The sequence below is a fragment of the Mustela nigripes genome, chromosome 14, assembly GCF_022355385.1.
Source record: "Mustela nigripes isolate SB6536 chromosome 14, MUSNIG.SB6536, whole genome shotgun sequence".
NCBI classification, from domain to species: domain Eukaryota; kingdom Metazoa; phylum Chordata; class Mammalia; order Carnivora; family Mustelidae; genus Mustela; species Mustela nigripes.
In genome coordinates this window covers 30,930,293-30,957,956 of record NC_081570.1, presented here as the reverse complement: position 1 = coordinate 30,957,956, position 27,664 = coordinate 30,930,293, and the positions used below count along the sequence as shown (strand labels likewise).

The window sequence follows — 27,664 nt, the reverse complement described above, 5'->3', positions numbered from 1 at the left end:
AATGGCACAGCAACTTCTCTGCCATTCTGTGAGCCACGGCTGAGTTCTTACCACCAAGGTCTGGATCTCAGCACCAGCTGGGGGAGTGCTCTTCCTTTGGACAGTCTATCTGATCCCTAGAGATAGTGATTCTGGTTTCTGTGATTCACTTAAAAAATAATTTGAGAGTGAGTGGATACTGGGAACAAATATAAAAAAAGAAGACTGGCCTTGAATTGCTGATTGTTTAAGTAAGAAGCAGATACATGGATGGGAATTCATTATACTGTTCCCTCTATTTATGTGTGTTTGAAAATTTCCATTACCTAAAGTAAATAAAAGTAAATAAAAAAGAAAAAACAAAGCCCTAAAATTAATTCCAAACAGAAGAAAATGAATCTAACTGCATATTTAATCAGTAACAAACATGTAAAGAAATGAAGCAATTTAAATAACTTTGAACACGGTACAGAAAGCATACAGTACTGGTGCTGAAACTCTTCTCCCAGGTCCTGTTCCTCACTGGAGAAACTCCAAAGTGTATTTAAGACAATAAGAAGGAAGGGATGCCTGGGTGGCTCAGTCGGTTGAGCATCTGTCTTCAGCTCAGGTCATGATTGCAGGGTCCTGGGATTGAGTCCCACATCGGGCTCCCTGCTCAGTGGGGAGCCAGCTACTCCCTCAGCCTCCCGCTACCCGCCCCGCCCCTCCCCTGGCTTATTCTGTCTCTCTCTGACAAATAAATATATAAAAAAGTTTTAAAAAGACAATGAGAAGTGGGTAGAGGGCTATGGCGAGTGAAGGGCAACTGAGTGGGTCAAGGTGGCAAAAAGTGTCCAGTGGTATGCTCTAGCTCACTGGAAATTAGTTATTTTTAGTTTGCAAAGGAAATTATTAAAATAATGGGGCACCTGAGTGGCTCAGTTGGGTAAGCATTCCACTCGATTTCTGCACAACTCATGATCTCAGGATTGTGAGATCAGCCCTGCATCAGGCTCTTTACTGGGCATGGAGCCCACTTAAGATTCTTCCTCTCCCTCTGCCCTTCCCCTTCCAAATTTAAAACAAAAGTAAATAAAAATAAAAGATTAAAGTGCTTCTGGAAAAATCATAATGGAAATTATTCTTCACAGGTGAATTTAACCCATTTGCAGTTAATGTTATTGATAGGCTATTATTTATTTATGTCTTTTTTGTTTACTCTCTCTTTACCTTTTTTCTGCCCCATTCATGTTTCCTGATCACTGTTGGATTTATTAAGTTTTCATTATTCCTCTCTTCAGATACATTCTATTTCTATGATTTCTAGTTACCCTTAAAGTCTTTTACATCTTAGAAGGCCTAAACATTCTCCCTTTTTCTAGAACATGAGGACTCCCAAACTCAAACTTCCCTTTTCCACTTTTTGTTTACTTGTTTTCATTACAGTTTTTATATTTTATTGTTAAAATGAACATATATGATATAATCAGAAAAATGAACAGTTTCATGGCGGTGGCGGGGGAGGGGGAGAAATGCCAATTCACCATCCATGTATAAATAAAGGAGAGAGAAGGCATTTTTGAACAATTTTTTTATAGTGTTCAAAAAAAAATCTAGGTCTGACAGACTCTCAGAGGTGGGAAAAATTAAGGGATTTCTGACCTAAATGCTCTGTTTCAGCCACAGAGCACAAATAGACTAGGGAGTTCTGGGAATCCAAGATGTTTGGATAGATCCAAGCATTGTTTTGTTTTTCTTCTTGCCAGAATCTTGTACAGCCCAACAATGAGGTCAGCAACAAGAGCTCTCTAGGAAAGAGTTTATATTTGCCCAGTACTGGAAATAATTTTATCTTCTACTCATATTCCTACTTCCACTTACAGAAGGGAGCAAAATAATTCATGAAACCCAGATTACATGCGCCCTGATACATTACAATCAAAACTCCTTTGTTTTATTCCCTTATTTCCAGAGCAGACCATTGCACACTTCTTGCCACCTTGACCTACACATCAGCTCTTTTAAGGGGCCTCACATAATGCTGGCAAAGAAACCCCTACTTCCTCTCTTCCTGTAGCTTTAAGTAGTTTGGGGTTTCTCAGATGAGAAAGGCACAGGCTTGGGAAAGGGAGATAAGATGGAATGGCAGAACTAAGTAGGACAAAATGAGGATTTCATGTAGGAAATGAGAAAACAGTTGAGCTGGCAAGTCCTGTGATTAAATACCTAAAGAATTTCCTGCAAGGCTGTCAAACTGATTTTTGAGGACAATTCTGAAAGAATGAGTTTCCAGAAATTTTTGGAACTGCAAGAGTGAAACCACCATGTAGCCTCCTGAGATACTTGGGGAGTGTTGAAGAAGATATTCAGGGAGACTTGTTAAAGATGGCAAGGTGGGCTTTATTTGGGACCATCGCAATAGGTATATGGACCACTGTAATGGGATTTTAGTCGGGTAAGGAGATTGGGCTCAACTGTGAATACAGCATGGCAAGTGGGAATTTATAGCAAAGGAGTGGGGAGGGGAGGAATGGTCAATTGATGGAAAATAGTTACTAAGAGAAAACATCAGAGGTAAGGAGGGTTCTGGCTAAATCGACCTAAAAGAAGTCCTTTCAGTGAACATGCATGTGTGAGGAAGGAGAAGGAGGGAGTGCATTCGTGTGTGAGCAAGAGCAGGGAAAGGGACAGAGGGAGAGAGAGAAGCAGACTCCCTGCTGAGCACAGAGCCCAATGTGGGGCTCTATCGCAGGACCCTGAGATTGTGGCTGGAGCGGAAGGCAGCCCCTTGACCTAACAGGAGTCTTGCTGAAGAAAGGCCAGGGTGATCAGACCTCACTTGATGGACTGTAGAGGGTGAAGAACCAGATCAGGTATCGAGGGTAGGAAATTCTGGTTAAAACTGATTTAGTGAGATTCTTGCTAAACCTAGATTTTATAAGAAAACAGAAGAGAAGGCCTAGGAGAAGGTTTGGGACCCTGACTAAAGTTTGGTGAAGCAAAGGACTTTTGTCAGTAGACAATATTTAATTCAGTTCCTTAAATTCTAATATGCTTGTTCTATCTTGTACTATCACTCACTTATAGTCAATACACAATATGCTCTTCAAAAATGGCTAATGGAAGAAAAACAATGCAGAGTTGTAAATCAGCTTAAACTTGAAAAGGCTTGATTTCCAAATTCAGGTCCAGGTTGTTTTGTCACCGCTCAAGAAGGCATAAAGGTTTTTGACAAGGAACACTGTGGACAGCAAAAAAATAAAACAACAACAACAACAAAAAAAAAACCTCTAGCCTAAATAAAAACTCTAGCAATAAAAACTCACCCTTTTAAGGGAATATGTGTAACTTACATTATGTCACATTCCAGAGTGAAGTCCCTAAGCAGAGAAACTTGCTCTTTTCAACTTGACTAATGCTCCCTGTGCTGTCACAGGCACAATTCCAGGCACCCCTAAGAGCTAAACCTGTATCAATTTCTTACAAGAAAACAAATATAGACCCAAAAACTCACTCCCCAAAAGCTGCAAAGTATCAGGACACCCTACTTATTAAAATCCAATAGAGATGGTGCCCCTATGGACACAGTCACAATCTTATGTAGATGCACCAATGAAAAAGAACAGGAATATTTGAAGTGCAAATGTTTTATTTACAAACTTATTTAAAGACTTATTCTCCCTAACTGAATAGTTATTGTAATACAGAATACAACTGCTTTTCCCTCGCAAATTGTGTCTTAAATTGGTTGTTTTGCTGTTTACATACATAGGAAAACATCTCCGTAACAAGTTTTATAACTAAAAAGGAGACAGATCAATAACACTGCCTTGCCCATTAAAAGTGCCAGCAAATGGATAAAAGTATTACTGAAATGCATATTTCATATTAAACCACATTTTTTTCACTTGCATGTTGTTAGGATTGGAAGAAAAAATGATAGGTATCTCACTCTTGATATAATTTAATGTAATAAACATTTTATACTCACACTTGTGTAATTCTATAATATTATAAAAATAAAAATCAGAGATAATAAGTATAATTTTCACTGATTCCTTGACTAATTTATGCTTTCTTTCTACGCGCTGTTATTTATAAATGTTTTCTGTGACCTTTTTCTGTAAAAATTTTATTATCACTTCCAAAACATGATGGCACTGATTCTTTTTTGTGGGAATCTACTCTTCCAAATCCATTCAAATTGGTGGATTTCTCCCCATGAATTCTGTTTTAATAAGATATTTATCTAATATTTAAGGCTTTGTCATATTCAACATGAATATTATATATGAATTTTCTGATGTACGATAAGATTTGACTTCTGGGAAAAGGCTTTCCCACATCTGTTACATTCATAGGGCTTCTCTCCTGTATGAGTTATCTGATGTCTAAGCAGATGTGACTTCTTGATGAAGGCTTTGCCACATTCGATGCACCCATATGGTTTCTCTCCTGTGTGAATTCTCTGATGTGTAACAAGCACAGATGTATTACCAAAGGCTTTGCCACATACAATACATTGGTAGGGTTTCTCTCCTGTATGAAATCGAGAATGTTTATAAAGGGATGAGCTGTACCTGAAGGTTTTCCCACATTCCTTACATTCAAATGAGTTCTCAAGTGTATGTGATTTCACATGCTGGGTGAAGGAGGAGTTCCAAGTGAATGACTTCCCACACTGATGGCATTCGTAAGGTTTCTCTCCCGTGTGGAGTCTCTGATGGACCACCAGTTGTGCTTTATGCATAAATGCTTTCCCACAATCATTGCACACAAAGGGTCTCTCTCCGTTATGGATTTTCTGATGAGTTGCAAGGTGCGCCTTCCTGCTATAGGCTTTCCCACAGTCACTGCATTCAAAAGGTTTTTTTCTTGTATGATTTTTTTCATGTCTAATGAAATGAAATTTCTTTTTGAAGGCTTTCCCACATTCAGTGCATTCATATGAGTTTTTTCCAGTATAACATCTATCGTAACTAAGTAAGTCTAAAGTAGGTTGCAAACTCTTCCCATATAATTTACATTTATATGATTTTTTTCTTGTAGGATTAGGACTTGTGCTCATGTTATAACCATGGAGTCTGTCCATAGTCAGAATTTTATTGAATGTGAACAAAACTGAATGCAAAAAATTGTCTTTGCTTTCCTGGTGCTTCTCTGATTCATCAACAAGTAGGCAATCAGCTTCTAAAAAGGAGTACAAGAAAACATGTCTAGTTAATTTTTTCCATGCCAGTTATAGAAAGAAACATTATTTCAAATCCAGTATCTAATTCTGAAACAAATCCTATATTTGCTTTGCTTCTGAGCTTTAAGAATAAAACTGCTGAAGAGGAAATGGGAGCAGATGAATGACATTAAAGAGAACAGATGGCTTAACTTGGGACCTATGAAAAGACCGTGAAATAGGCACAAATTACATTGAACAGGGTACAGACATCGAGGCATGGTTACCTCACATGAAGACAGCCCACTGAGGAGATATGACCAGTGGATGAGGTGGCCCAAGGAACAAGACACTAGGGAGCTAAGGGAAGATATCAGAGGAAAAACTAGATCTGGAGATGGCAGGTCTAGAGTCCCCACTACTCCAGTCCTAGGTTACCCTGGTGGAAGGGCTCCCCATTTCCCTCATTCACATCTCTTTTTCCTCTTCATCACCTGGTACAATGGCAGTTGCCTTCAGGAACATTCTTATGTGTCCAGTCCTCTAACTTCATCCAGATCACAGGTGAGACGGGCCTGCAGCTGCCACAGCTGGGATATATTCTCCCATGTTCTTATAAGCCGAGCCACAGATTCTGCCCGTTTGCTATTGCTTTTATTCTGGCTGCATTTCTTTTTTTGTTAGGGCGAAGCCCTATATATGACCATTTGTTATATTTGTATTCGACAAGTACTGTTTTTACATTTTCTTTCAATCTACCTAAAAATTTAATCCCCAGAAAGCTGGTGAAGTCCCTTTTTTTATCCTGAAGTCACATTTTTTTTTTCATTCCTATCCTCAAAACCCTAAAATCTCCAATCCACTTCTCCATTAAAAGGGGGGCACCTGCTGGCTCAGAGGAGCATGAGGCTCTTGATCTCGAGGTCGTGAGCTCAAGCCCCACACCGGGTGCAGAGATTGCTTAAATTAAAAGAAAGAAAGAAAGAAAACTCAGGAAAAGGGGCTATATTGCCACTCCTAAGGTTCCCTCCTTGTGGAATGTTAGTACCACACCCCAAATTCTTCCTTCATGCCTCATTCTTCTCTGTGGAGCTGCCCCGAGTACTGGGCTATAGCCATTAGTACACATCTCTTTATAGGGATTAGAGTTTCTGTCTTTTTTCCTTTCTACTTCAACTAATGGGAAGCAGTATCCTGTGTTACCTCAACTAGCAGTAACCAACTGAAAAATGCAAGGCACTCTGCCTGGTGAACAAAACTATACATTATAATGAATTCGCTCATGGTATCGAAGCATGCATTCTTCTCATCCTAATCAAATACCTTCTGTTCTAAGAATTCTAGACTCTAAATAACTACAATAGTTTGCTCATGTCCCTTTTCCCACCTTAACATCCCCTACCTCATCCCATCTAGCCCTTAGATATTCTTTAGGGAAGAACCATTGTTCCATGATCTCAAAAAAAGACTCCTCTAATCTTCATATACTTTTAACTTTAAGCTCCATTTTCTCTGTATTTCCAAGATAGTCACCACTGCTCCCCAATACCAGTCATTCTGACAATTAACTAGAACAGCAATATTACTGTGCACTGAACAAATATTCCACACTCCTAAAACTTTAAAATGTTTTATATGGTTGTTTTGCCTTTGACACACCGAAAAAAATGGCAATGGGTTGTTTTTTGTTTTTGTTTTTTTCTTTCTTTGAATCTTTCTCAGGAAACATAAAAAAGCCTCACTGAAAGAATAAGAAACACCGCTCGCAATGCCTGACTTTACAACAGTGAATTAACAAAATGTTCATTAAATATCCATTGTGTGCTCAGCAATGGTAGAACAATAAAAAATGGTACAGGACTTTTTCTTCAGGGCATTATCATAAGAAAATATGCTTTATAAGCCATAGGGTTAAAAAAAAAAACAAAACTAAGAGAATATATGTCAAGTTTTCACGGTAGAGTCATAAGAGAGCTAGGATGGAGGTTCCAAGAAGGTAGAGAGCAACTAGGCTGGCGTTCCCATGAAAGAGGAGAAGAAATGAATTCAGACTTACTGGCATGCTGGGCTTAGTTAGGCAGAGCACATCAGCTTCCAAAGAACTGAGGCACAGAAGAAAATCATGTACAAAGTTCACTAAAGAGCCCAACTGTCACGGCATAGGGGAAAGATGGACCATGCTGGGCAAATAAAATGGGATCACGTTAAAGAGGGCCTTAAAAGCCTTTTACATATCACAGTACAAGTTATGAAGAAATAATCTGTGTTTATCTGTCAGGAGAGTGACAAGGAAAATGTAATGATTTGGATACATCTTGCAGGAACATCTAAGATAAACAAGAAAATAGGATGAAATTGGCAATATAGAATCATGAACAGCCTAGACACAGTATTGGGAGTTCAAATTCACTTGGTTCATTAGGTTATTTGCTATGTCATTCGAATTTGGGGTCCTAGGGGATCTAAATACACTTAATTGGTGTCTCAATCATTTAAAGTCTTTTATGAGCTCTGTGAAAAAATAAAATTTTATTTTAAATCAGCCTTGAATGAACTAATAATTGAAATCACAGGTAATAAGTCATAATAGTATTTAAGGAGACACTCTTGAGAGAAAAAAGCTAAGTTGCTTACCACAGTGATGTGGAGACAGCCAAGCAGCAGGCCAGCCATTATCCTTTATTACAATGTAAACAGAAAGGTGAAGGCTAAAGAATATGACATAGTGGGACGCCTGGGTGGCTCAGTTGGTTAAGCAGCTGCCTTCGGCTCAGGTCATGATCCCAGCGTCCTGGGATCGAGTCCCGCATCGGGCTCCTTGCTTGGCAGGGAGCCTGCTTCTCCCTCTGCCTCTGTCTGCCTGTGCTCGCTCTCTCTCTGTCTCTCTGATAAATAAATAAAATCTTTAAAAAAAAAAAAAAAGAATATGACATAGCGGTTACTATGAGAAAACAGAGATGGAGGCCAGGTGGGAAAAATGGGGAGCTGGAGAACGGGGATTGGGAAAATGGGAACAAGGAGTTGGGCAAGTGAGGAGTTGGGAAAATGGGGATGGGGAGTTGGGAGACACACAGATGCCACAGATAGGACAAAGAAAACCAAATTAGTTCTTCAGAGGGATGAGGTTTCTGAAGGAGTTGCCATGAGAGAAGTTCTGAAGATGGACAGGAAGGCAAGCAGCAATGGTGGAGAAGCAGTAAGTGAGGGTGAGGACAGATTAGTGAGGAACCAACTCAAAGGAAGCTGGGGAACTTCCAAATGATATCAGTATTACCAAGTGAAGCAGAGGGCTGCACTACAAGGTTAATACTGCCAGTGAGCAGTGAGACTGCAGGTAAGCAAAGTGGGATGCGCAGGTGGGTATATGCTACAAGAAAAGGGAGAGGTTTTTTTGAAAAGGGGAAATGATTAGAAAGAGCATAATGTTACTAAAAGTTTTGAAATAAATCAACCAACATATACTGAACACATACTCTGTGTCAACTATTTGTAAGATTTTATGTGGATTAACTCATATGATCTTTAAAAGAAACTTGAAGTGAGGATTAATATTATATCTGTTTTATAAATAAAGTTGTGCTACAAAATAATTAGGTTAGACAGTGATTGATGGAGTAAGACTTTAAATCCACACGATCTGACTACCTTGTAAGAACTAGATATATGGAAAAGATGTGTGCCCATGCTGACGATAAAAGAATGAAGATTTTGGGAATTAAGAGCACAAAGCAAGGGCCTCCATGGAACAGGCAGTGCAGGGGGACAGGGAAGAGAGGAGAGGGACCTCCCTCTAGACAAAAGCTGAGCAAAGAGAAAGAGCAGCTCAGTGAGGTCAAGGTGTCATCTGGGGATCTGACGATGTTATGTCAAGGGGCCCCAAAGCTGTGTGGCTTTTAAGAAGGCCTTCCTCTAAGAGCTGCTTCCAAGCTACCTGTCCCTCACTGAACTGAATCTCAACTCCAAAGACTTCCATCTGCCTAGTTTTCTTTCACTCACCTGGACAGCACAAGCGTGGGTTCTCTCCCTCCCCCAGCCATGGCTCTTGTCCTTGCTCTGCCTTGAAGATGCCTTTTGTTTTGGTACCGGGGCCCCCTGTTCATGGAAAACAACACAGAACTGGAGACAAAGTGCTAGAGACAAATGACTACCTCACAATTCAGGCTGCCTCCTTCAATCTCAGGGCCTGGAAAGGATGACAGACAGGCTTTAGAACAAAAAAGACCCTTCTCCTCCAGAAGCATAAACACTCTATCTGTTTATGCGTCATCTCAAAGGGGATGAAGAATCTGTGACCACTAACATTCAGGGCCAAACTTAGGAATGCTTCAGAACGTCCACAGCTTCCACAAGTCCTAGAGGAAGGGCACTAATAGTATATTCTTAGTTCCACTGAGGAGTCACCACCCACTGTCCTTACCCACTGAGATGAGGTTTCTAAAGTTCTCCAACATCACATCCCAATACAAGGTTCTCTGATCACAGTCAAGCAGCTGCCACTCCTCTGGGGTGAAGTCCACAGCCACATCCTGGAATGTCATTGATCCCTGTAACAGCACATTCATCTTCAAACTAAAGTGTGCATCATTTGGGGACTTGCAAGAGAATCAAGGCAGCCTCTTATGATCATATCATATTCATTGTTGAGTTTTCAGAAAATATAACTATGGTATGCTTGACTCAGAATTATATTTTGTGATAGAAACAAAAATCACATTAAAAATATTCACTAGTGTCAGGACAGTTCAATCGGGTAAAGAATAGTCTTTTTAACAAATGGTGGTGTGACAGCTAAACATCCACGTGCAAAAAAATGAGCTGGACTCCCTTCACACCCACATAAACACCTTATATCATATGGGAAAATGAACTAAAAATGGATCAGAGACCTAAATGCAAGAGCTAAAACTACAAAATTCTTAGAATACATAGAAGTAAATCTTCCTGACCTTCGATTAGGCAGTGGTTTCTTAGATATGACAGGAAGTGTAAGTGACCAAAGGGAAAAAAATAGATAAAATGGAAATCCTCAAAATTTAAATTCCGTGCTTCAAAGGACACCATCAAGAAAATGAAAGATGGGGTGCCTGGGTGGTTCAGTCAGTAAGTGTCTGCCTTCAGTTCAGGTCATGGTCCTGGGGTCCTGGGATCAAGTCCCACTTTGGGCTCCCTGCTTGGCAGGAAGCCTGCCCCCCTGCTTGCGTTCCCTCTCTCACTGTGTCTCTCTCGGTGAAATAAATAAATAAAATCTTTAAAAAAAAAAAAGAAAATGAAAGACAACCCACAGAATGGGATAAAATATGTGCAAATCATACACCTTGATAAGAATCTTGTATCGAGAATATAAAAAAACTCTTACAACCCAACTTAAAAATGGACAAAGAATTTGGAGAGGCTTTCTCCAAAGACACACATGGTCCACAAGCCACAAAAAGATGATCAACAGCATTAGTAAATACAAATATAAACTAAATGAGATATCACTTCGTACCCATTAGGATGGTTAAAATCAAAGATAGACAGTGACAAAGATGTGGAAAAACTGGAACTCTCATATATTGCTATTGGGGTTGTAAAATGATGCAACAACTACGGAAAACGGTTTTACAGTTCCTTGAAATGTACCATATGACCCAGCAATTCCTCCTAAGTATATACCCAAGAAAACCGAAAATATATGCCTATATAAAAACTTATACACAAATCTTCACAAGAAGTATTCATCCAAGAATGAAAACAATAAGTACCCATTAGCTGATGAATAGATGGATAAACAAAATGAGGTATATCCATATAATGCAATATTTTTTGGCATACATATAACATTGATGACCCTTGAAAAAGGTGAAAGAAGCTAGTCAAAGAAAATCACACACTGTATTGTCTTAGCTACATTAAATGTTCAGAAAAGGCAAATCCATAGAAACAGAAAACAAATTAGGGCTGGGAGATGAGAGGAATGGGGAATGACTGCTAATATGGGGTTTCTTTTAAGGTAATGAAAATATTCTAAAGTTAGATAATGGAGACGGTTTCAGTGAGTAGACTGAAGACCACTGAGTTGTATATATTTTAAATGGGTCAATCTGTAATAACTGAATTATGTCTCAATAAAATTATTTATTTAAGATACTGCTAATATGTCCTTCACTCACTCATAAAATGTTTAATAAGGACCTACCAGACACTGTAGTAGTAATACAAAAAAGACTAAAGACTAAAGGTATTACTGGTCTCAGAGATCTTACAATATATTAGACACAACAAAGTAAAAATATAGGTTAGAAGGTTAACATGTCAGACTCACATGACCATAATTAAATAGAAAATAAGGATTTTTTTTTACATAAAATATATCCTCTCAACTGTAAGGCCAAAATCATGGTTAACTAACTTGAGCTGAAATTTAAAAAGCATGTAGCTACACACATATTACAAAGAGATAGTTAAGACCATATAGAACAGGGGTCAGCAAACTACAACCCATACATTGGCCTGCTGTTTTGTAAATACAATGTTACTGGAACATTTACACCCATTCATTTACTTCAGCTGCAGAGTTGAGTAGTTGCACAGAGTCTGTATGGTTTCTAAGGCTAAAATATTTCTATCTGGCCCTTTAAAAAGTTAGGAGACTAGCTAGGGTTTGTCCTATGAATGCATATATAGTTTGGTATTAAAAGTGTATTAGAAATTCTCTAAATTGCGGTACTAAAGATGACAAAATATATTATTTTATCAACAGGTATTTTTAAAAACACAAAACTTGTGAAATTTTAACAAGCTAAAATTGTTTTTATTTTAACAAGCTAAAAGTCTTTAACTTGATTAAAAACAACAACAAAAACAAAAAATAACCCCACTATCTACTAAAATACAAGAGGAAACAATGAAACCCTGGAACCACCCCATTAAAATTGGAACAAAAAAGATATTGGCTAGTAATTACATTGAAAATTATAGTTCCTAGCAGTCTTGTCCATTGCAATAAGACAAGAAAAAAATTGAAGACATACATATTGATCAGTAAGGCAAAAAACTCCATTTGAAGAGTATATGACTGTCTACTTAAAAAATCTAAAAACCAACTAAAAAATTCTTGTATTTAATAAGAGTCCTGTAAATTGACATAAAGTCAAATAGATAAATGCACATTTCTCAAACACCAAAATAGCCAATTAGAAAATATAATGAAAAAAGATCCATCCCATTCTCAAGAGCAACCTAAACCATATGTAAGAATAAACATTACAAGGAATGTACAAGAATAAAATAATAAAGCTATAAAAATGTAAAGAAGGGGGGGCGCCTGGGTGGCTCAGTGGGTTAAGCCTCTGCCTTTAGCTCAGGTCATGATCTCAGGGTCCTGGGATCGAGCCCCACATCCGGCTCTCTGCTCAGTAGGGAGCCTGCTTCCCCTTCTATCTCTGCCTGCTGCTCTGCCTATTTGTGATCTCTCTCTGTCAAATAAATAAATAAAATCTTTTAAAAAATGTAAAGAAGACTATGTATTCTGTGTTCAATAAGAAAAATTGAACACAGAATACATTATTGAAGTTAGGAATTCTATACAAGTCAGTGTAAAAGTATACTGCAATCACAATTAAAACACCTTATATACTCCTTTATAGAGTCTGACAAGTTGATGCTAAAATTCACATGGAAGAGAAAATGCTCAGGAGTACCAGGAGACTCTGGAAAAGGGTACAAGGTGTACTTATGGTTACAGAAGAATATTAGAAAGGCTATGTACCTGAACTTACAAATTGAGTTCATATAGTGCTGCTTACTGGCACTATGTTCTCTTCTTACTATGGGAAACACCCTAAGAAAGTCATAGGAAATGTGATGTTACATTTATCACAGGGTTGTTGGTGTGAATGTTATTTCTAACATTATCTCTATGAAAATCCATTACAGTGTTTTTTTTTTTTTTTTCAGAGAATTGAATCAGGAATATCTTTACTTATCTGAGGAATTATTTTGCTTCATCCTCACAGATAATACTAATACTTTAACTGACTGGCTAGCCATTTTCTATGATTGCTATAAGGACTGGGTACACATATGCAGCTCAAATTTATTCCAACTACGTGCAAAATTTGGTTTTTAGCTCAAATTTATTCCAACTACGGGATATCAACTTACCAATTTTCTAAATTTTTTTGGACTTGATCTATTCAATCCACATTTTCCCTGTCTATACATTTCCTTTTTATATGGATTTTCGAGAGATTTAAGTGACTGAATAAATGGATACCTTACCTGGAAGTTGATCATTTTCTGCAGCTCTTACACAGAGATCTATGAATGTAAAAATGGGAAAAGAAGAATAGAAAGATATAAAAAACCAAGAAGCAATGTAGAAAAGAAAAGAGCACTATCAGAACAGAAGGACTCACATTCCAGCTTCAGTAAATGTCATCCAGTGGGAGAATGATTCTAGATGTCAGAAAAATCCATATTTTATAAGCACCAAACTCTACTGGTGGTTCTGTTATGAATATATGAAGGTTAGACAAGTATGTTGTACATTTCTGTCCTGCTGATCTAACAGCAAGTTGTTAATCTTTGAATCAGTGACATTTTTTTCTCCCAAAATTTATCCCAAGAAAATTTAAATGAATTAAAAGACTAACTAAAAGCCTGGTCTCTAAAATTCTCTTGAATATCTGCTCTGAAGCTGGGATAAGAGAACTCAAACTAAGTTGGGTTTTCTTGAGAAGGTTGGACCCAGGAATTTTTTTTTTTTTTTTAAGCTGGAGCACCCTTCAGTTTAAAGTCTAAATCAGCCTCTCTCTCTCTCTCTCTCTCTCTCTCTCGATCTCTCTGGAAATTCGCCATCTCCTATGAGCCCAGTATTGGTTTTTAAAAATTCCAACCAGCAAAGCTGGGGCCATAGAAAGGCTAAAATATGCAAAGAGGACTCACAGCTTTATTTACAGACTTCCCTGGAAGATCTGCAGTTTCAACAGAGACCCTTAAAAAAAAAAAGACTACAAATCGAAATTTACTCAGCAGTCACTGCTCAAATATTTCAAAAGGAGAATAAATTCAACTCTTTGTTTTTTTCACAGGATGCTATCTTGCAAAAAAAAAAAAAAGAATAAAATTTGGGGCACAGCATAAGGAATACAGTCAATGATACTGTCATTGTCATATAAGGGGTACAAATGGTAACCACACTTGTGGTGAAATCGGCATAATGTCAAATCACTCAGCTGTACATCGGAAACTAATGTAACACTGTGTGTCAGCTATACTCAGAATTAGAGGAGGAGGAGGAGAAAGAGAAGGAAGAAAATTTGGTGAAAACTCATCTGGGTTTAAATCTCAGCTCTTCCACTTTCTAAACTGTCAGTCTAAAGCGAATAACATACCCCCTCTCTCAGCTTCAGTTAATTCACATGCAAAATGGAGAGAATACTTACTTCAGATTATTGTTGTGAAAATACACTAAAAAGAGAACACAGCAGTTTCTCTAGAAATGCTTTCTTCCTAGATCCCTCTGAATGGTTTAATATTACCTTTCGCAGGCTCTGGTAGGTCCAATGGTGTTCTTGTAACCAGGAAAGGTACAGCTGATGCACATACCCCTACACCGTGATCTCCTACAAGAGCAGCAATGCAAACCGAGCCTGCCCCAGCCCCACCCGGAATCTGGGAACCCACTGAGTGGTAGTCAGACCCTTCTCTTGCTCTCTCTGAACTACTCCAGAATCGGACAGGACTCACATACCCAAAAACCAAATCACCGCACGTAGGGGCTGTGAAGTATTATCTTCTGCTGGGTAAGCCAATAAACTGGTCCCGCCCGTCCCTTACGTCCCCAGGTTCCACAGTCATACCTACCAGCCTTTCACCGACAAGCTCCCAGCTTTGCTTCTAAGAGATCAGGTTACAGAGCTCTCCTAGAGACTCCGGGCGAATGCCGCGCTCTCACTTCATTCGGAGCAGGTTGGAAGATTCCGAATACCGGCTGGCGACCCACTGCGCGTGTGCGGAAGTAATTGACGCTTAGGTTCCCAGGTCCCTCCGCGATGCAGGCTGTTCATAGGGGACTACATTTCCCATAAGGCCTGTGGAGCTCGTTTCCGGAAGGCATCGGAAGCCTCTGCCTCTTTGGGGGAGATTCCTGGGTTGGTATCTCTGTGGCTTCCCTGAGAGCTGCGCCTGTTTGTAAAAAAGAGGTGTGTATATCATTTTCGTTAAAAAATATAAAAGACATCAGGATTTTTAAAAACTGGAAAATCTAAATTTACCCTTAGTTCAGTTTCTTCTAGCAATGCGCCAGCTTAGGTCCCAGCAAAGGAGATGAAGAGGACCCAAGAAAGAAGACTAAGAGATGAGTGAGACAGACTTAAATGCAGAAGAGTTTGGATGTGCAAAATCAAGAGAAGAAAATGTTTCAAAACGTGGAGAATGATCCACTGTATAAATGCTAATGAGAAGTAGGATGATAACTAATAATTGATCATTGGATTTAGCATTGTGGAAGCTGTGAAAATATGCCATTTTGGTCTAGTGGTAGAAGTTTGATTAAATTTAACAGGAATTTTATAAGAGTGGGATGAAAGAATGGGAAGAGAGGAAGTGTAGAAAGCAAATATAGACTGTACTTTTAAGAAGTTTGGTTTTATAAAGATGAGTAGAAAAAGAAGATAGGGAAAATGTATTGGAGGTTTGGGAGAGAAAAGGAATACTGTATTACATTGATTCTAATACACTTTTTGATTTTAGCATCCTTGATTCCTTTTCCTTTGTCTCATTGTATGTTCTATGAAAGCACATACTTTTGTTTTTGCGGTATTGTGACCTGTAATAAGAAATATATATTTAATCCTCAACCCCATTTCTGGCAGAGTTCCTAAAACTCTTGGAATTTCCTAAATGATAATGGTGTCCTTGTTATATTAATGAAGTGCTTTTGGTCTGTACCTAAGGATGGGAGCTGGCTACCAGGAGAACTAGCTATATGGTTAGAGAGTTGGAACCCAACTCCCTTACTTCTGAGGAGGGGAGAGAGGCTGGTGGTTGAAATCAATTGCCAGTGACCATTAATTTAATCAGTCATGCCTATGTAATGACATTTCCATAAGAACTCAAAGGATGGGATTCAGAGACTTTCTGGGTTGGTGACTACATGGAGGTACAGGGAGAGTGATGACCCAGAAAGGGCATGGAAGCTCTTTACCCCTTTCCCATACTTTGCCTTATGCATCTCTTCCATCTGGATGTCCCTGAGTTGTATATCCTTTTCCAATAAACTGGTAATCTAGAAAATAAAGTCATTTCTCCAAGTTCTATAAGCTGCATAGCAAGTTGGTCAAACCCAAGGAGGGGTTGTTGGAACCTCCAATCTATAGCCAGTAGGTCAAAAGCACAGGTGACAACCTGGACTTGTGATTGGCTTCTGAAGTTGGGGGAGAGGACCAAGCACGTCTATAGTTTTATCTCCATAAATAGGTCATGGAATGTGTGTTGTTTCCCATAACTATGAATCTGTTTCTGTTCTGATTGCTCCTTTGATTTGTTTTTCAGATTCCACATTTAAGTGAAATCATATAGTATTTGTCTTTCTCTGATTTAACTTAGCATAATACTCTCTAGGTCCATTCATGTTGTCACAAATGGCAAGATTTCATTCTTTTAATGACAAATATTCCATATTCCTGTGTGTGTGTGTGTGTGTGTGTGTATACATGCACACAATACATTTTCTTTATCCATTCACCTGTTAGGCACTTAGGTTGCTTCCATATATTGGGTATTGTAAACAATGCTGCAGTGAATCTTGGGGTGCATATGTCTCTTCAAATTGGGGTTTGTGTTTTGGTTTTTTTTTTTTTTTAAGATTTTATTTATTTATTTGACAGAGAGAAATCACAAGTGGGCAGAGAGGCAGAGAGAGAGAGGAGGAAGCAGGCTCCCCGCTGAGCAGAGAGAGCCCGATGTGGGACTCGATCCCAGGAACCCGAGATCATGACCTGAGCCGAAGGCAGCGGCTTAACCCACTGAGCCACCCAGGCGCCCCAATGTGTTTTGGTTTTTGGTTTTTGTTTCAGATAAGTACCTAGATGTAGTATTGCTGGATCACATAGTAGTTCTATTCTTAATTTTTGACGAATCTCCATACTGTTTTCCATTGTGGCTGCACCACTTTACGTTCCCACCAATGGTGTATAAAGGTTCCATTTTCTCTGCATTCTTGCCAACACTTGTTATTTATTTTTTTAATAATATCTAATCCACAGGTGTGAGGTGATCTCATTGTGGTTTTGATTTGCATTTCTCCGATGATTAGTGATGTTGAGCATATATTCATGTACTTGTTGGCCTCATGAGTTTGGAAATGTTCCTTCCTCTTTAATTTTTTGGAATAATCTGAAAAGGAGAAGTACTAACTTCTCTTTAAATGTTTGGTAGATTTTACCTATGAAGCTATCTGGTCCTAGAATTTGGGGTTTTTTTTTGGTGGGGGGTAAAAATAGTGATTCAATTTCATTACTTGTATTTGTCTATTCAGATTTTCTATTTATCCATGAATCAGTTTTGGAAAGTTTCATGCTCCTAGGAATTTATCTATTTCTTCTAGGTTTTCCAATTTTTTGGCAATAATTGTTCTTGGTAAGTCCCTTATAATCCTTTGTATTTATGTACTGTCAGTTACAACTTCTTTTTCATTTTTGGTTTTATTTTGGCTCTCTCTCTTTTTTTTCTTGATGAGTCTGCATAGAGGTTTATCAATTATGTTTATCTTTTCAAAGAACCAGCTTTTCATTTCAGTGATCTTTGCTATTTTTTAATCTCTATTTCATTTATTTCTGCCCTTAGGTCCTTTATTCTTCTAAATTTGGGTTTTACTTATTCTTCTTTTTTAGTTCCTTTAGGTGTAAAGTTGTTTCAGATTTTTTGTTTGTTTGTTTCTTGAGGTATGCCTGTATCAACATGAACTCCCCTTTTAGAACAATTACCACATGTGTAAGGTTTTTCTCCAGTGTGGATTCTGATGTACATGAAGATTTGCATTTTGGCTGAAGCTCTTACCATGCACAACATTCTTATTGGGTTCCTCTCTTTCCTGCACTCTGATGGATGTGAAGTTTTGAGTTATCACTAAAACCTTTACCTCTCTTCATACATTTAGAGGGCCTTTCTCCTATGTAATCTCTCTGAAGAACTTGAAAACCTATATTCTACCTGAGGCTCTTGTCACAGGTTTCTAACCATATGGATTCTCTGATGAATATGAAAATTTGAGTTAGCACTGAATCTTTTCTGCATCCCTCACCTTTAAATTTTTTTTTCTTCTCAGGAGAACATGAAGAATTATGTTACAACTGAAGCATTTACCATATGTATCATATTTCTAGTTTCTTCACTATGTGAATTCTCTCATTATAGCAAAGATCTATGCCCTGTTTGAATCCCCAACATGTTAATCAGACTTTAAGGTTTCTGTGTGACCTTTCTAATGAGCTCAATACTCACTGAAGCATTTACCACACTTGCTACACTAATACCTATTCCCTGTGTGGAAAGAGGAGAAAACCAGAGAACAGCAAAATTGGGGGTGGGAATGAAAAATAAAATCACTGGACAAAATGCTTCAATGGCTACTTGAATAGCAGAAGAGTGGGAAAATTCTAGGATCTCAGTTAATTAGATTACCAGGTCAAAGAAGTCTTAGAATGTAAAGATAGAAAACAAAAAGAGTGAAATATGAAAGAGAAGATAACAGATGTAGAAGGCAAGTCAAGGAAATTTTACACATAACAGGCACTCCAGAAGAAAATACTGGAATACTAAGCAAAGAAATCTTTCTAAGTTGAGCAGTCGAAGAAAAGCACAAAAATTCTCTCAGTATTGAAAGAAAATGACAGAGAATAAAATAATGAGGAAAATTAGGGGAATCAGGAAGTGTATATAATAGAAATACATGTAATAGTTTCCAAAAAGAGAAAATAGAGAAGCAATAACCCAGAGAAGCAATAAATAAAGCAATAGTTGAAAAAATATTGGTGGAAGTACTTTCTTCCTTTCATTTTAATGTATTTTATAATGAGCATGTATTATTTATTCAGAAAAATCCACCATAGAGGAAATTAAACAATATGCTGGCTTTTCAGATTTTAGAAGATTAAAATCCTCATTAAAAATGGGCAATGAAAAAAAAAATGGGCAACGAATATAAGCAGTCAATTCTTAGAGGAAATACAAATTACCAATAAGTAACAGATACTCAGCTTCCCAGCTTATTGAATAGTGCAATTTAAAACAATAGTAAAGTTGGGGCACCTGGACGGCTCCAACAGCTGATCGTCTGCTTTCAGCTCAGGTCATGATCCCAGGGTCCTGGGATCAATCCCTATATCTGGCTCCCTACTCAATGGAGAGCCTTCTTCTCTACCTCACTCTCTGCCCCTCCCCCACTCACTCTCACTCTAAAGTAAATAATTTTTTAAATTTTATTCCTACTATTAAGTAGGAGGATACCTGTTGATGTTAGAGAAACAAGAGAGAAGAACTTAGGTTCCTGACACCATGGAGTACAACATCAGAACTAGACTAACTATATTTAGGGTTTTTGTCATAAGAGAAATAAATTTCTATTTTGTTTGGTTAAACAAAACAAAAATTGTTTGGCAATTTCTACTATAAACAGTTAGAACTAGTCCTAATTAAAATATTCAACCTACTCTCTGGCCCAGGAAGCAAATTTTTAAATAATCAAGAAACAGCTTTGTTATGTCTCTTCATTTACCCACTCATGGGACAAATATCCAAGAGGGCCATAATTTAGAGTTCAGATAACTTTGAGCAGAATTTCCAAGGGAGAGATGACATTATTAACCATGTGGAAGCTGCAAACCAGGGAAGCATTTGCTGTAGAGAACAGCACCAGTGATCCTGGGGTGATCCCTACAGATGTCTCAGCTTATCTTGTGAGAAACCATAAAACGATGACAAGGAGATGTTAATGTAAGGATTTGAGAGCTCAGGGTGTTATGGAATTACAGAACTATTGAATTCTGACAATGTCATTGTCTGAAACCAACTGATTTTTCCTTTTCCTCTTTTAAAACTTCTAGTATAACTAAAATGATGCCAACAGCACTCCGAGCAAGCTGTTTTCTTCAACACTGTTAGCCTAATACTGTTTATCCCATAAAGTCCAGTTTTTTAACTATGACCCCAATTTGATTCCAAACTTCCTAGGGCCTAGAATAAGATACAGTGTAGGAGGCTTAACAACAGCAAGAAATACGTAATAGCATAATGGTTGAGCTTAATAAGCACTGCAATCAGACATATCTAGCCTGGAGTCTCCCATTTTCAAATTGTAGGATCTCAGACAAGTTTTAGAAGCCTCCTAAGCCTCAATTCCCTCATCAGGGATAATAATGGATATATAGATTTAATCATAAAAGTGCTTAGCACAATACCTGGCACATAACACTCACTCAGTAAATGAGAAAAGAGTTATTATCATAAGATTCCCATTGTCCATAAGAAAATTTTATGTGTAGCTCAGAACACCTCCAGAGGTAATCTACCATAACTCCAAAAAATGTCCAGGTTTTTTACCAGTTCGTGTAGAACATGGAGTCACATTTACAATATTCACCGTTCTGCTGGTTCATATGGAAACCCCACCCCTGCCAACTCTTCTCCCCCTTCCATCTAATTATGCAAATTCTCTGGCAGTGTTTGCATAAACAAGCCTTTTCCTTCCAGATGATATCCATATCATTCTTCCCTCTGGCCTCTTTAGTGATGTTTGCAATTAAGGGCTCCACTGCCTTCTTAAATACATGGAGATTCCTCTCCATTATTTTCACATTTTCCTTAAAATGTATTTAATTTTTTGGTTCTCCCTTTATCTGATGATGGGCACCTGGATACTTTCTAGGTTTAGGTTTTGCTATTGTGAAAGTACTAGAAAGTATACTCTTCCTCAAATATGTGAGAGCTTCTCTTGACCTACCCCTAGTAGTGGTATAGTTAGGTGTGAATGTTACATGTTACTTCATCTATCCTATTTTTTTATATCTAATGTTTTCATTTTTTAATGATCTCCTCTCCTGCTTCATTTTCCCTTATTTCTTTCAGCATATTTATCATGCTTATTTTAAATTCTTGGTGTGTTCATCCCACTAATTCTGCTTCAGAAATATGTTTATGTTATGTACTTAAAGGCTTGAATTACATACGCACAACTATTTATAGTGGTCATCTCTGAATGATTCAGATTATTAAAAAAAAAAAAATCAGTTCAACTGACCTGGACAGCATTTCACTTTATTTTATTATATAAAATGTAGAAAGCCTTGACCTAGAAAAAAAGAAGAGACTTAATAGAAACTTTAGAATCTTCTTAAGAAAGCAATGATTGGGACGCCGGGGTGGCTCAGGTGGTTGAGCGGCTGCCTTCTGCTCAGGTCATGATCCCAGGATCCTGGGATAGAGTCCCACATCGGGCTCCTTGCTCGGCAGGGAGCCTGCTTCTCCCTCTGCCTCTGCCTGCCTCTCTGTCTGCCTGTGCTTGCTTGCTCTCTCTCCCTCTATCCCTGACAGATAAATAAATAAAATCTTTAAAAAAAAAGAAAGAAAGAAAGAAAGAAAGCAATGATTGCTGAAAGATACCTTTTGCTCCAGCCACGCTGAGCAAGTGTCTTCTTGGCAATTCGCAGCACAGTTCCAGAGATCATAGAATCCCAGATTTCTCCCACTCACCCCTGAATGATTTGAATGGTTAGAATTTGAGGAAATATGGAAAGAACCAAAGTAAGAACATTCTCCATGAAAGCCAAGCTCAAAGACTGGTCCTCTTTCATTCTGCTGAGTACATTAGGAGCAGGAAAGATCAAAGTTCCTGAAGAAGGCATACCCTTCTGTTCATTTCACTCTTTTGGCCTGGTGCTCTGGAATGGAGCTGGGCATCCCACCGCCCTTCCTCCACTCACAGATATCTGCATAGCTGCATGTCCGGCATTTCCAAGCCTCCTCCACATCAACCCCTTGAGGCTCTCGGTGGCCCATCCAATAGGCCATATAGTGCTGCACTTTGCTTTTCACCTCGTTCTCTTCAAAGGCCACCATCTCTGTACCCAGCACAGTGGCAGTCTCTTGGTGGATATAGTCAATCTTCAGGATATCAATAACTGGGAGGTCAGACAGGGTTAGAGACAAAAAGACTAGCTCCATGAGATCACCCAGAGACTTCACAGAGAAGCCTCCCTGCCGGGCATGCTTCAGCACTGATGGTCCCAGTGGTTTGTCTGGACATAATTTTGTGTGGTAGATTAGGCTAGTGCTGGTCACTTTCCCTTGAACCATAGCATCAAAGATATATTTGTACAGGCTGACTTGAAAACAGTCTTTTTTTTTCTGGGCTTCCAGAGGGAGCATAGGGCGCCTGCGTGTCTTCAGTTCAGCCAGTTCCAGTTCCCCCTTGGCTGTATAGTGCAGCTCATCAATTACTCCAACGAGCAGCACACCCGCCACTTCTCCAAACACTGGAAACTCTCTGACACGTCCCTCTGACTGCAAGACAGGAATCATTGATAATATATTCAGAAATTTAACTGCCCAAGCATCTTCTTTAGTAGTGATGGGGAGAGTCACAAGATCGTGGACTTCCAGTTCTCTAGCTAGGTGGATGCTGGCACCAGTGTCCAAAACAGCTGCCTTCTCAGGAGCCAAGAAACCAGGAAGCTCCTTCTCATATACCATTTGCTGTTCACACCAATCCTGAGTAGACAGGTCAGTGACATACAAATATTTAAGGTGGAATCGCTCCATTGGTGATGAGACATCCAATCTTCTTTTCCACGTTGGTAAGCTTATGAGCTTGCTATCCTTCCCAGGGAGTTCGGAAGAAGGGCCAGGCTTGCTAAGTGAAGCACTTGACTCTTGAGTATCTTCCAGATCCAGATACTCTAGAAACTCTGAGTCACTCATGTCTGAGAACCCTGAGGCCTCTGCTGACACCTCTTCCCCAGTCTCTGCCATGGCACAAAGCCCTGCACATCCTGTTAAAGAAATGTATTATCCAAATAAATAATTTCTCCGAAGTACTGTCAAATTCTAATAAGGTTAAAAGAATCGTGGCTATTTACACCCTTTAAAGAAGCTTATCTTTTTTTAAATTTAAATTCAATTAGCCAACATATTGTATATCAGTAGTTGTAGATGTAGTATTCAGTAACAGAAGGCTATCTATTTATGATCAATTAGTAATGTAACAGAGTTGCCTTGGCCTCAATTTCTTCATTTAAGAGATTTGAGGGGGCGCCTGGGTGGCTCAGTGGGTTAAGCCTCTGCCTTCAGGCTCAGGTCCTGATCTCAAGGTCCTGGAATCAAACCCCGCATCAGGCTCTCTGCTCAGCAGGGAGCCTGCTTCCCACCCGCCTCTCTCTGCCTGCCTCTCTGTCTACTTGTGATCTGTCAAATAAATAAATAAAATCTTTAAAAAAAAAAAAAAAAGAGGAGATTTGAGGTTTGCCTTTTTTGCTGCAAAATTCTACTGACTTGGGACATTATTTCATTATTTTAAGTGAGTATAGATTTTTGTAAATGTTGGGATGATGTTGGTAAAACCATATCCACTTCTGTGATTCCTTCGATACAAAGTCCTTGACTAGGAAACTCAATTAGAAACTGTTCTTTGAGAAAAATCAGCTCTTTTTTAATGTAGCTCTCAGGAACACCATATGGCAAAATTCAAAGATTAAGTATAGATAAATACAAATAGATCTGCTCACACACAATGACATGAAGTAATGAGAGAGGATGTTCACCACAACATGTGGAAATTAGTGGCTTTTTATATTTAAGATATATCAAGGAAATGGCAAAAAGGAAAATCTCTTGCTGGGTTCTACTTTACCCTACAGACTTTGTAAATTACCCTCCTAGCATCACAGAAATTGGTGTTTCCCACTAGGTTTATTTTTTACTTCCACAAGAAATTAGCTTATGATTAAAAATATCTGTCGGGGGCGCCTGGGTGGCTCAGTGGGTTAAGCCGCTGGGATCGAGTCCCACATCGGGCTTTCTGCTCAGCAGGGAGCCTGCTTCCCTCTCTGTCTCTCTCTGCCTGCCTCTCTGCCTGCTTGTGATCTCTGTCTGTCAAATAAATAAATAAAATCTTTAAAAAAAAAAATCTGTCGGGCACCTGGGTGGCTCGGTGGGTTAAAAAGCCTCTGCCTTCGGCTCAGGTCATGGTCCCAGGGTCCTGGAATCGAGCCCCACATCGGGCTCCCTGCTTGGCAGGGAGCCTGCTTCCTCCTCTCTCTCTCTGCCTGCCTCTCTGCCTACTTGTGATCTCTGTCTGTCAAATAAATAAATAAAATCTTAAAAAAAAAAAACCCTGTCAATAACCACTATAAAATACCACTATATCTGCTATACCAGTGAATGTTTTATTGCACAGTTACTGAGTGCTAGCCACCGAGTGCTTTACATCCAAGACCTCATTACTCTGGGACAGGTACTCTTTTTAAAAATTTGCTGCAAATAATTGCACATATACAGAGAAATAGAACAAGGAACACCTATACACATACCACGTAGACAAACAACTGTTGACATGTTGCTGTATTTGCATCTTTCATGTGTGCATTTTCTTTGGCTATTTTACTTTGGCTATTTTAAAGTAAATCGCAGATATCACAACATATCATTTATAGATATAAATGCTTCAGCATACATTTCTAGATAAGGGCATCCTCCTACATTAACTACAATGTTGTTATCACATCTAACAAAATTAATAATTCCCTAATACTACCACCGATACTCAAATTTCCCCAACTGCCCTATAACGTCTTGGATAACTTTTCTTTAAACCAGGGAACAAAGAACACACATTATGTTTGATTTGCTTTGTCTCTCGAACATTTTTAATCCTAAGAAACTAGGCAAATTACCTTGTAAAGATACTCTTCTTAAGCCTTCTTCCCAACCTCACATATCTAATTTAGCATAGAGATAAGACAAAACAAATCAAGGTGTGACCAGTCCACCAGTATTTGACTCTGGATGCCAGTAAAATAATCTGACACAGAATTTAAACTGATTGAAGTAACTATGAGCTAAATTTTCTCTTTGCTAATCTACTAAGCAATGAATAAATTGAATGCACCAATTCCCATATTAAAAGCTTAAGAACTGATACCTTGAAAATGGTATTATTAGTTATGGTTGTACCTAACTCATTTTTAAATAGTCGGAATGTCCCTAATGAAAGGAAACATTGATATAGCTGGAAGAAAAGTTATTTGCAATGAACAAAAGTAATACAATGTGAAGACTTCTGCTTCTCTCCTATACAGTTATTGCTTTATAAGATACTTTAATAGTAATAAAACACAGAATCTACACATTTGTACAAGTGTCTTAAATTATAAATGTGCCTTAGGTGATGACTATTTCAAAATGAGTAATGTTAGTTGGACTATGAAGTCCCTGGAAGTTGGGAGAGAATCGACCCTCTGTCAAGAAACTGAAGTTAAATGGCAATTAACATGTACACCTGGGGTGTTTTCCCCCTAGTGGGAGGGCACTAAATCCCAATCAACTGACCTTGAAAGGTTTTTGTTTGTTTGTTTTTCAAATATTTAGACCTGGGTTGTCCAATATGTAGCCATCAGCCACATGCGGCTATTTTTTTTTTTTTTTAAGATTTTATTTACTTACTTGACAGAGATGGTAAGTAGGCAGAGAGGCAGGCAGAGGGGAGGGAGGGAAGCAGGCTCCCTGCTGAGCAGAGAGCCCAATGCAGGGTCAATTCCACCATCCTGAGATCATGACCTGGGCCAAAGGCAGAACCTTAACCCACTGAGCCACCTAGGTGCCCCACATGTGGCTATTTAAATTAAGTAAAATAACATAAAGTTTATGTATTTATTTATTTTTAATACTTTATTTACTCATTTGACAGAGAGAGAGAACGAACACAAGCAGAGAGAGCAGCAGGCAGAGGAAGAGGGAGAAGCAGGCCCTCCACTGAGCAGGGAGCCCCATGTAGGACTCAACCTGAGCCGAAGGCAGCCGCTTAACTACCTGAGCCACTCAGGTGTCCCTAAAATAAAATAAAATTTAAAACCCCATTTTTCTGTTGCATTAGGCACATCTCAAGTGCTCAAAAGCTACATGTGGCTAGTGGGTACTACATCATAAGGCAAAGATACAGAACATTACCCTGACCACAAAAAGTTCTATTGAACAGTACTGTTTTAGATTAATTCATGTGTGAGTATTAACTGCCAAAGAGAGAGTAAGCTCCTGGAAGGTATGGACTTTGTATTTACTTTACATACTGAGAACAGGGTAACCCTGAACAGGTTAAGCGAAATGTTTCATAGAGAAGACACAAAAAGGGGGCATTCTCTGTGCAATTATTCATCTCAAAGAAGAAAACAATACACTGGTGATAGACAATTTAGACTCAGATGTGTTGCCTGGACTTTCCTATGCAGAAAAAAATCCAGGTGATGCAGTACACTGTATCCCTAATGCAAGTTTGTATCTTTCTGACATGAGATGATCTTACATGGCACAAAGGTCAACATTTTTAGACTTATCTCAGAATATAAAGCTATTAGAGTTTCCATCAAATCATAATTTCATAGAGAGTATTTCTTAGGACAAATCTGGTTTTTAAATAAATGAAAGTATAAAATTTAAAATATGAAAATAACAATACAGGTAGTACATAGGAATAGTAACAATTATTAGGTGGTAAGTGAATGAAACGAAATGTTCAGGAAATAGAACAATGGCAAGAGTCTGGAGCCCTATGGATCTACATTCTAAATCCTATCCTGACTAGGTCAGTAGTATTTAGTAAGATGCTCTTGCCTTATGAATATTCTTCCGCAAGTTTTTCCTTTTCCTGAAGCTACTGACACTTTGGAGCACTCCTTCTGACCCTACTCAGCTACCCAAAATAATGATAAAACATTATATACATACTAACACTCAATAAATGTGGAGCTCCATTCCCTCCCCAAGGAAGAGATAATAGTCTATCTATTCCCTCTGACAAATGAAATTAAACTTTAGGAAAGAGGAAACTTCTACTACCCTGGGAGGTGGCTGATCTTTCTCCTCACCAGGAAGTGCAGAATGCGAAAATGACACGGCCAGGGGAGGAGAAAAGAGCTCTGAAAAACCAGGTCTGCATTGAAGAATCCAGATCAGCAACTCTGTGCATGCTGTGGTAGAACGGAGACTTTTGGTCCTTTCTCACCTGACCAGTCCCTCACAGTGCGGCGTTTCCTCCTCTCTGATCCACTCGACATGGGCTGTTGCTCATCCCAGATGCAAGGTAACGCTTGCCTCTCTCCTGGATCAAATTCTCCATGACTTCGTTTTCCCCGCAACCCGGACGTAGTTACTTAATCCAATCTTTGCTCCCTGCAAGCAAGAGTCAAAAATAACCAAAGTCCCCCAGCAGCTCCAAAATCAGGTCCCTCTTCCAGCCTCAAACCTCAGCCCAGGTGCCCCGCAGACCTCAGGTGAAAGGCT

General features: G+C 38.8%; 2 protein-coding genes across 5 annotated transcripts; both read right to left on the bottom strand.

The window, feature by feature from the left end:
* Nucleotides 1–3,590: 3,590 nt before the first annotated feature.
* On the bottom strand, nt 3,591–15,070 carry ZNF684 (zinc finger protein 684). Its single transcript, XM_059374296.1, has 5 exons — nt 14,981–15,070; nt 13,394–13,432; nt 9,549–9,675; nt 9,128–9,223; nt 3,591–5,151 (listed from the first exon to the last, which is right to left on the bottom strand). Exons 2-5 carry the CDS (start codon nt 13,406–13,408, stop codon nt 4,247–4,249), a joined length of 1,143 nt encoding a protein of 380 aa, XP_059230279.1. The 5' UTR covers nt 13,409–13,432; nt 14,981–15,070; the 3' UTR covers nt 3,591–4,246.
* EXO5 (exonuclease 5) lies at nt 5,049–27,470 on the bottom strand. 4 transcript variants are annotated; one of them, XR_009399424.1, is made up of 8 exons: nt 27,387–27,470; nt 21,776–23,163; nt 14,981–15,301; nt 13,531–13,622; nt 13,394–13,432; nt 9,128–9,223; nt 7,766–7,808; nt 5,049–5,151 (listed from the first exon to the last, which is right to left on the bottom strand). XR_009399424.1 is itself a non-coding variant. In XM_059374295.1 (2 exons), the coding sequence occupies exons 1-2, from the start codon at nt 27,436–27,438 to the stop codon at nt 22,028–22,030; spliced, it is 1,188 nt and encodes a 395-aa protein (XP_059230278.1). In that variant the 5' UTR covers nt 27,439–27,470; the 3' UTR covers nt 21,404–22,027. The 4 variants fall into 4 exon arrangements, 1 of the variants encoding a protein (XP_059230278.1); XR_009399423.1 differs by lacking the exon at nt 7,766–7,808 and adding an exon at nt 7,188–7,311; XR_009399425.1 differs by lacking the exons at nt 7,766–7,808; nt 9,128–9,223; nt 13,531–13,622.
* Between the last annotated feature and the right edge of the window lie 194 nt (nt 27,471–27,664).